At 39.7% G+C, this 10,217-nt stretch overlaps 1 protein-coding gene across 2 annotated transcripts; it reads left to right on the top strand.

The window, feature by feature from the left end:
- The first annotated feature begins 4,992 nt into the window (after window positions 1-4,992).
- LOC307047505 (uncharacterized protein) lies at window positions 4,993-7,023 on the top strand. 2 transcript variants are annotated; one of them, XM_079694517.1, is made up of 2 exons: window positions 4,993-5,550; window positions 5,739-7,023. In XM_079694517.1, the coding sequence occupies exons 1-2, from the start codon at window positions 5,490-5,492 to the stop codon at window positions 6,872-6,874; spliced, it is 1,197 nt and encodes a 398-aa protein (XP_079550643.1). In that variant the 5' UTR covers window positions 4,993-5,489; the 3' UTR covers window positions 6,875-7,023. The 2 variants fall into 2 exon arrangements, with proteins under 2 accessions (XP_079550643.1, XP_079550642.1); XM_079694516.1 differs by having other exon boundaries at window positions 5,735-7,023.
- Window positions 7,024-10,217: the final 3,194 nt, after the last annotated feature.

The following is a 10,217-nucleotide window of genomic DNA, read 5'->3' as shown; positions in this document are numbered from 1 at the left end:
TATCTATAAATCAAGCTAGCTAACGTGTTCTATCAATCTACCAAGTAAACTATATAGTATATTACCGATACCCATCTAATAAGCTAGCTAGCAAATGTTGCTAGCTATCGCCAAATTTGTGGCTCTCGTAAATAAAATTGGAATGACTATTTAACACCCTATGGTTAGATTTGCGGACCTGTATCTACCATTCAGGCAGTGGGAGTCATTTAAAAAACATTGTTTAAGTCTTTTTTTTTAAAGCAGACGAGTAACTCTTATACAGCCAGCGGCTCTTCACAGCTCCATACATCCCTGTTTATTCTGAATTAAATGTTTCTTTATTTCTTTTCTGTTATTACTTAATAACAGGTCATTCAAAAGCTTAAAACCGTTGCATAAAACAGCAACGTGGAAGCGCCCTAGACCCAAAAAAGCATAAGGTAATGATGGACCTAATCATACGACACACCAATAAGCCGGAGCAGGCAGGAACAGGCATGAGTAGGAAAACACTAGGATTGGCGGAAAAAGAGATAACAAGGAGGCAAAAACACAAGGGCACAGCAAAAACGACCAACACAAGACAATGAGCCAGACAATTGACCATTGTACTTAAAGGTCTCCTATCATGCAAAATTCACTTTTTTATGTCTGTTGTACATAAATATGTTTCCCTGGTGTGTCAGGGAACTCACAAAGTGTCAGAAAACAAAACCCTCTCTCTTTCCTGTACCCAAATCTCTAACAACGGAGCTGATCCAGATTTGCGTCCGATATGATTAGTGGATCCACGGCACTATCAGAAAGTTGCTATCAGAAGCAATGCCCGACAGTTTTGGACTTAATATGGTCTTTGTTTACATTAGCAAGCATCGCTAACACTCAGTGTAATGGCAATTTAAACGTTCCAATGTCCTATATCCTTTGCCATTACTGGAGGGTTTAGAGCAGGGGTGTCAAACTCAATTTCATCGCGGGCCACATTCGTATAAAGGTTGCACTCAAAGGGCCGGTTGTAACTATATAAATATATGGGCCTAATATATATATATAAAATAATGTATTATAATACATTATTGCCTCTGAATTGGATTATTATCGGATAGGATAATAACTTAGTAATTAACTATGTCTGAAAGCAGAAGTCTAGGGCAAATAATTGCAAGTCTCTTCAGTGCGCATGTCACAAAACGAGATGCATTGTGGGACATAGACGTAGTTTATGGGCAACCTGCTTCTCTAAAGCGGCATGTAACCATATAATAAACGTATTATATTGTTTGCAAGCTCTTGCAGGGCCACATAAAATGAAGTTGCGGGCCGGATATACTATTAAAAATAGTATAATAGGAGACCTTTAAGATAGGGGGCTAGAATTCGAGCAAAAATCTCAGGCAGATTCCATTGGGCAGGGACAGGACCGCATATAGAACCCAGGTCCCCAGGTGTTGACCGAACCGCCGTCTGAGAACAGAATCAGAATTCCTTTATTAGTCCCACAACGGGGAAATGTACAGTGTTACAGCAAAAGTGGCAAAGCAGGTCAAAAAGGCAAGCAGTGATAAAAAAGAAAATCACACATTATGAATGAAATAAAAAATGTAGACACATCCATGGCTAAAAAATGAGTAGGGGCAATTTAGAAAAACTAAGTGATAAATAACATCTCAAAGTATTGAGACCTTGTAAAAATATAATGTTGGGACATTTATAAAAATGTATGTACAAGGAGATGGTGTCGATTGGACGCCAAGAACAAGGGACAGAGTGGCTTGACACTTACCCAGGGGGCAGGGACTGGCACAGGCCTAGTTGGGCGTGATGCTGGACATCAGAGATTCTGGGTCTCCTGGCAGCTGGGCTGGAGTCTAGCAAACTGAAAGGCAGGCTGATGGACAACCGGCTGGGCCTAGGGACAACCTGGCATGGAAGTCATTTGGACCTTAAAACACTTGGTTTCTTTTGTTGAATTCAGGAAGTCTGGCGGAAGCTACAAGGGAACTGTACTGTAAGAAAAACGCTGTTCAAAGTACTGCTGTCATTACTCCAGCCAATCTGATAAATAACAGAACTGTTAAACACTTATAGCTGACAAAGGCACTGTTTTCATGGATGGAGCAGAAACTTCACAGCATATGAGGAGGCGTAAAAAACATTTTATAGCATTATGTAACAGGCTACTATAGTGACATGGAGGATTGTTTCTTAAAAGTCCCCTGTTATACTATTTTTCAACAATATATTATAGGTCTCAGATATATTCAACAACATGTCTCTGAAGTGTTTTTCAGATCATTGTAGCATCCCATAAACCCCTCTGTTTCAGCCCTGTTCCAAAAGTGCTGATTCTGTAGCTTTAAATGCTAATGAGCTGCTGCAGGCCACGCCCCTCTGAGAAGTGATTGGTTTACAACAAAAAAAATTGTGCTCTAGGAGGAGATTCAGGTGATAAGGTGGGGGGTGTTAGCTTGGCTTGTTACTGGCTAGATGGATCAGGACAAAAAGAGAGAGAATATTTTTTCCTGAAACTTTCAGAGTCTCTTAACACAGAGGGGACACATGTTTATGTATAATACATTAAAAAGTGGATCTAGCATAATAGTGAGCTTTAAGTGTCAGAATCTGAAATCCTTGGATCCGTCACACCACAGGGACATTTTAGAGTAAAGAGGTAAGAGCAGATAAAATAACTAAAACTAACGTAATACAATAAGAGTTGGGCCCATATTTATAGAATCAAATAAATAAATACATAATAATAAAAAAATGTTTAAAGAGTAGCAGCAGTATGATTAATGCATTATAAATTAACAATGGTAATGTCAATCAGTGATATTACTTAAAATATCTCAAAACGTCCTGTAGATTAACCTCTATGTTATCATCGACCAAATCTGTGTTGAACATTAGCCACAGACTTAATTAAAACTCACAATTGGTTTTTCTCATATTTTTACATTATATCCCTTTAACTGCCAGCACCACCATTTGGTAGAGCACATTTTGTGTCTTGATATCTTGTTGAAAAAAAAAAAAAGTTGAACTCCATCTGATTCAGCCAGCTCTACCCTTTGGTTGACATGTTATGCACAAAACAACCTCTAGATGTCACTGTGGTTCGAACCGAAAGCACTTCAGCTAGCTTCCACTGAGGAAGTTGGCAATGCTAAAAATCACTGCTGAAGAAATCACTCTTTTTGGTCAACTTTTGTAAGGTAACCATATCCGTTTTGACATATGTTAGTGGCAGGGCACTGACTGAACATAATTAGATAACTTGATGCGCAAAAAAAGTTTTAACAAGGGTGTCATTATTTTTTGGAAAATATGCTCAACCAGTCGGTCGAATTGGCCTTTTATGGTAAGCTAGCAATACGACTTTTTCAGAGTTTCAGAGATGTTTTCCAATAAAATAAGGTAAATAAATGGCTAGATTCATGGTAATATTACTAAATCTAGTACTGTCTTATGAGTCTCAGAGTGAAAGAGTGATAATCATTTATATACTGTAGCACCTTTCATGCATGGCATTCAGCCCAAATTTGCACACAGATGAACAAGTTAGGCCAAGACAGGATATAGACATTTGATTTTAGGCCAGTGGTTTCCTGTTAGGCCAATTCAGCATATACAGTAAGATGAGCAAGTATTTTTTATCATGAAAAACACTTTACATTACTTTTTTCCATTTTTTTTTTTTTACAATTATAATGTATTATCTTTTATGAATATATCTGGTTGTATATATTGCTTATTTTCCATAAAAGAAACAAATGTATTTGAGTTTTTGTTTTATTTAAGTTTGATGCATACAAATACTATACTGTATGATGATTGTTGAAAATGTACTTTTACCATAGAAGGCCAGTTCGACCAGTTGGTAGAGGCTCATAAAAACAAAACTGTGTGGTCAGTCAAAAAAAAAAAATACTTTGTGCTAATTTGTGGCCCATTTGATACGAGATTGCAACAAAACAAAAAAGTCATAGCTTTTTTCTTGGTCTGGCAGTTTGTCAATACACCTAATTTACAATAAAAAAATAAACGTATTTTATGGGAGATCATTTTTTGACTATAGTTAAGAGCAGAGGACCCTAACACAAATGTTTAATGCAATACCTTTGAGCATCTGTTTAAATTGCATCACAAAAGCATCACTTCCACTCAGTTGTATAGTGTTATCAAAACGATCAGAAACTGAGTTCTGCAACTCAGTTTCACTCCACTACCAAACAGCACATTCCACACCAAATTCCAATCCTCTTTAAATTCCTAACCTCTATGAAAGCAGGGCTTGTTTGGATTTCCTGACATTGTGGAGCCACTCCTGCTGTGGAAATCTGGGTTACATAAGTAAGCTTTTATAAATAAGAGCTGCCCTCAAATGAACAGAAATGACAACAGAACAGAGCTTTCAATAAAGTTAAATGAATGTGTCATTTTCCATCTACTGACTGACCTTTTGTTCACACCTTGAAGGACAATTTAGTGATTTAGATTATGCCCAAAATCATTGTTATATTCATTTATGAGATTTCCATCGTCCCCCCACAATCTATTAGTCTTGTGGTTAATATTTTGTAATGCTTTTTATAACTCTCCAGGGCTGCCAACACTCACGCATTGAGCGTGAGAGTCACGCAATTAACCCATATCTCACGCACTCACGCCACACTTGCCTTTCCTTACGCTAAGTTTTCGTCCAAAATAAATGTATATAAATATAAAAATAGAGTGAAGGAACAGCAAACCGAGCGGTCTACGAAATGAGACGGTCTTCTGGCTTAGTTCAGTAAAGTTGGAACGACGATATTGGGAGATTTCACAGATCAATAACTCATGAACAAAATGTTATTCAGACACAAATGACGTCTCCTAAGTAACGTGGTAAGGTTGACAAGGAACTACAATCACATTTTGATTTTTTAAAAAAAGCCAATACGCGCCGTCCTCCGAGCTGGACACATTACATTGTCGCGTAAACTTGTCTATAAGACAAGTTTACGCGACAAACCACGGGTAGCGCCATAACCCTACACAAATGCACTTCATTTCCGCCGGAAGTCTTTTGCACAGCGTCTGTCGGTGTAAACCGGTGTAAACAGTCAGACGGGCACTGGTGTAAACACAGCGATTTCGATGCTAACAGTGATGCTAGCTTGGGAACACGATTCTACTTCTTTGACTGGAGATGGCGTTACTCTCCCCCACCCGAATTCAGTGCAAAACTGGGAGGATAACATGACGACGTGGCCCAGCATAACGTACAGCAAAATTTGCTCCTACTTCGTTCAATCCATGGCAATAGATGGAAAAGCAATGGACAGTCTGAAGGCCTCCGAGGCATATCAATATTTGCACAGCAACAAAGTTGGTTGTGTCATGTCATACAAACATGATCGTTTTGTTTATCTAAAAGCAAAGGTAGAGCCTAGCCAGTGTTTGAACAATGCGTGGCATAATGCTTGGGTGCTGGTAACTGAAGCTGGAGAAGTCAAAACTGCGGGATGTACGTGTGTTGCTGGACCAGGGAGATCTTGTTCCCACTCAGCTGCGATCCTGTGGAAGGTAACTAGATTATTTGACCATTGTAGCCTAGGCCTATGTCTTTTGTTGTTGGTATCCGAACTACATCATAGGCTACTTGGCTAGAGTGCAAAGTGTGTGTATGCCATGATGTATTATATCATATGACATGTTTGCAGTGAACCCATTATAATATCTATGCACTGTTTTTACTCTATCTCTCTAGGTAGAAAATGCTGTGAGACAGGGGAAAACCGGGCTTGCCTGCACAGACAGACAGAACCAGTGGAATGCTGGGTCTAAAAGAAATGCTGGTCAGAGGAAGATGAAGTATGTGCGCTTCAAACGACACAACAGGAAGGATCTCTACCAGCCGCCACCAACTTCACAGCCATCATCTACCACTCCAGAACCGGCACAGGAGGTGACACTCTTTAGGACTCATGAAGAGTGGAGGAAGAACACACTTGCCTCACCAATGGCAGAACTTTTCAATTGCCCTGGGAATAGCCTCCTGCAGTTCTGCTTTAATGCTGATACCTCTTCCATCACCGAGCCAACACCATGTCCACACCTCCATCTCCTAACCCATGATGAGCACCACATACCACTGGCTTGTGTAAAATGCAGAACCTTCTATGATAAGTACATTAACATGTCCACAGCCCGGCTTGAGGAGATCGAGAAGGTTACAAAAGCACAGAGCAAAGAACAGGTCTGGCATGATGCGCGGAGAGTGCGCATCACAGCGAGCACAGCTAGAAAGGTGCCCATTCGCTCAACCACGGCGCCCGACAAGTTTTTGTCAGAACACTTACACCCATCCTTCCGTGGCAATGCTGCAACCCGTCAAGGAGCGGAGGGGGAGGAACTTGCAAGGGACTATTTGGAAACTCTGGGCAACAGCATTGAAACCAAAGGCTTAGTGGTGTGCGACAAGGATCCGTGGCTTGCAGCATCTCCCGATGGAGTGATAAACAAAGACATTCTGTTGGAGATCAAATCACCTGTGTTGGGAAACAAGTCACTTGCAGAATTTTTGGCAACAAAGAACTGTGAAATCACAACTGTGGCAAACGGAAATAGGATAGATTACCATATTGCCTGCAATGGTCCAAAAGGCTACTATATGCAGGTACAAATTGGGATGCACTGCACAGGGCTTCAGCACTCCAAGTTGGTGATCTGGAACAAAACTGAGCACCTAGAAATCGAAGTACCCTACGACCAAGACTTTGTCCAGGGGCATATCATAAGGCTGCGCACATTCTACTTTGCCCACATGCTCCCGAAAATTGTTGACGATTTTGTTGAGGGAAGGTTACAGTTCTGCAGTAAATATCTCAGCATTTTAAAACCAAAATAAACTGCCTTATTTAGGTCATGCCCACAGGAGCCAACAGTTGTCTGTTGTTTACATAATGCACAATTTACATGATCTCTTTATGCTGTGCAATATATCATATGTGCCTGTACTGTTTGAGTGAAAATAAAGTTTGATGTAATTTAATTTCATTATTGCACTGTTATTGCATTATTGCATTTCATATGTTCCTTAGAGTGCTACAATTTCTTTTAACACAGTTCATCATTCATATTAAGCTCATACTGTACATAAATAACACTGAATTAATTAATTGTTTAGAGGAAACTAAAGAAATGGCTTCAACAAGAAAGATCACATGTTTAATCCTAACAGGTATTACAAATTAAAATATAAAAGCAGCCCACACAATTACATCACTATGAAAATATTCATATATAATATTAAAAAATACAATGCATGCAGTATTTGTTGTGTTTATCTGTATTTAATGAACAACATGGCTGGGTGCTGGGTGCTGGTTTGTGGTCGTAGCACTCTCTATCTAACCACTCGTTCAGGTGCTTTCTCGAGTGATTGCAACCAACTACCGCACACGTAGTTCCGTAACCACTTTTCTTCATGTTGTAATTGTTATATCCTCTTTGTCTCTGCGATATCAGTGCTTTGTCGGCACAACGGAGCTAGCTAGCTAGCAAAACAAACCCAGTCCGCCAAAACGGAAGTGCATTGCATCGAAGGGAGGAGTTCAGGATGTAGAGCGGAAACGGCTCAATAACTTGTGTATCCGCAGCCGGAGAAGAAACGAGTGCTCAGGGACCGTCTGCAAAGTGCAACTCCGAAAAAAGAGAATACAATAATATTCAATCACTATTATACAGCTTATTACTACCAAACTCACCACACACATAGTCTCCTGTGTGTCATACTACAGCAAGGAGTTTGGAAGAATATGCTTTTGAATAATTTTGGTGAATATTTATAATGTAAAATCTTCAATACATATGGCATCATCTTCAATAACTCTACTATTATACAGTATCTTTCTACCAAACTCACTATTTGCATTGTTGTTGTTAGCATCTGGTTAGCTTAACGGATATTAAAAGCTGTTTCTAAAACAAGGAAAGGGAGAGCTCTGTCAGACTGAAAGATAACTACAGCTCAGTGAGGTAAGGGACTCTCTGTTGAGGTAGTTAACTTTAGTCTATCTCAGTGGGTCTCAAACGTTTTGGTCACCATTTATGAGAATAAATGAAAAATAGTTATGAAATACTATGACAGTAAAACAAGAATACAGTTTAAAAGGTGAGTGATTTGTAAAATATCCATAAAGAAAAAGAAAATCTGTTTTCCATAAATTCATTTTACTCTCAAATTGCACCAGGTAGATGCATTTAACTTCAATATTTAATTGAAGTTAAATGCACACACTTATAAAATAGCACTTTACCTCTGCTTACACCTATATGCTATTTTATATGCTGTGAGCTGATTATCGAGCCTTCATTGTAAGAGTCGTGGGTACACTGTGTATGTAAGTATTCCACTGTAGCGCTTGGTACATTAATGGGAAACCCTAGTTTGTAACACTGTACACATGAACGTTTCTTTTTTCGGTTCACCAAAAAAGAAATCTCACTCCAAGCTGAACTCAAATGTTGGCAGCCCTGCTCAAGACCGTAGGAAACCATCTGCTCTCACGAGGCTCTGGGGCTAAATCTACTCACCAGTAGATGGCAGTAATGCTGAGGATAACAGAGACTGAGGCCCAATCCCAAACCACTCCCTCGACCCTACCCCTCCGTGACAGAGTGAACTCCGTCTGTAGCCACACTCAGAGCTCAACGAGGCTCCCTCCTGTCAGATATGGAGGGAGTAAATACAGCGGCAAGCTTTGGGACGGCCTCCCCTCCCTCCGGCAGAAACAGGAAATGCCGTAACTGTATACACAACGGTTTCAAATCAGCATCTTAGACAAAAAGTTTAAATTAATAACTCAAATAAAACTCCAAACATCTTTCATTGTGTTTCAAAGCTCTTTTAGTTTTAAACCTGATGTCTATAAGCTTCTTAGTTTTTGCAACGGTCTGTAAATATACACAACTTTATAATAAAATGCACACATTTACCTTTTTTTAGACTAAACACAGGTATGATCCTAAGTTAAAAATATATGAGGTTATCATGAGGTTGTTAACATTGCAGTTTATCAGTGGATGTTTGCTGGAACTACTTGTTAACAGCTTGTTTCCTGACGGACACACACAGCGTGACTCTGGTCAGGTAGAGACCGGTCTCAAGTCAGCACCGCTGCAGACTCGCTGTTTGAGGGCTTGATAGCCCACTCCGCCTCCACACCGCTCCACACTCGTTGCTTTGGAACAGCCCTCAATATGGCGGACCCTCCGCGTGAACGCGCAAACGGAGGGTTAGGGTGTAGGGGTAGGTTGTAGGGGGCGGTTTGAGAATGGGCCAAAGGCTGAAGTCGAAGGTTGCATTCCAATCATAGACTGTATACATATATATATATAAAGTTCCAATAGTCCATTTAGCTTAGGAACCTTCCTAACCAAGTGGAATGACCCAGAAGTACGTCAGTGTCACTGTCAGCCATGTTAAGTGCCGTTCCAATTCTCCAAATGAAAGGAAAGGAGGTTTCAAACTTCCTTTATAACCTCCTTTAGCTTAGGAACCACTGGACCTTAGAAATTATATCATGAAATTATATCATGAACGTTACGGTGCTTATTAACTTAATTTAAGCATTTTAAAACGTATATGGTAAGTTGCCAAAGTGCTTTGTTCTGAACGTTCATCAGTATCAAATCAAAAAGAGAGATATGGACGTTAGTTTTTACTGAAATGATCAAATAAAGTCAACATTTCAGTCTTTACTGAGCTGTGTGGAGTTTGTTCAACTTTTAAAAGGTGTTTGAATGGTGATATACACAGTGATAGATGTTAAGGACTAAAGTTTATAATAAATACATTTGTATTGATCTTAAGATCTTTTCATAGTTCATACAATCATACGTATTGGGATCCTTTGTATTAATGTGGACCGGAGGGAGAGGGTGACGAGCATAAGTTTCACTTTCCTTTTTTATTTCAATTCCAACTTTGGTCATGAAGAATATGTTTCTCTGTTGTCCACGTTCATAAAGCATAAAACAACAGCATCAGATCACGGTGCAGAGTCTCTAGATGACTTTACAGTAGTCCCTCCTTCTTATTATACATCCATGTTGTAGTCCGCTATAGAAAACTGTAGTTTCCATAGTTTCCCCACAGCAGCAGACGCACATTCATGACGTCCGCTGGCGCATAATAAACACGTCGGATAGTGAAAGTGCATTCGGATTCTCTAAAGTACCGCGGTTTC

Source organism: Notothenia rossii (genome assembly GCF_949606895.1).
Source record: "Notothenia rossii genome assembly, chromosome: 7".
Lineage (NCBI taxonomy): Eukaryota > Metazoa > Chordata > Actinopteri > Perciformes > Nototheniidae > Notothenia > Notothenia rossii.
Note: the sequence above shows the minus strand (reverse complement) of the source record. Positions and strands in the feature narration are given on the sequence as shown.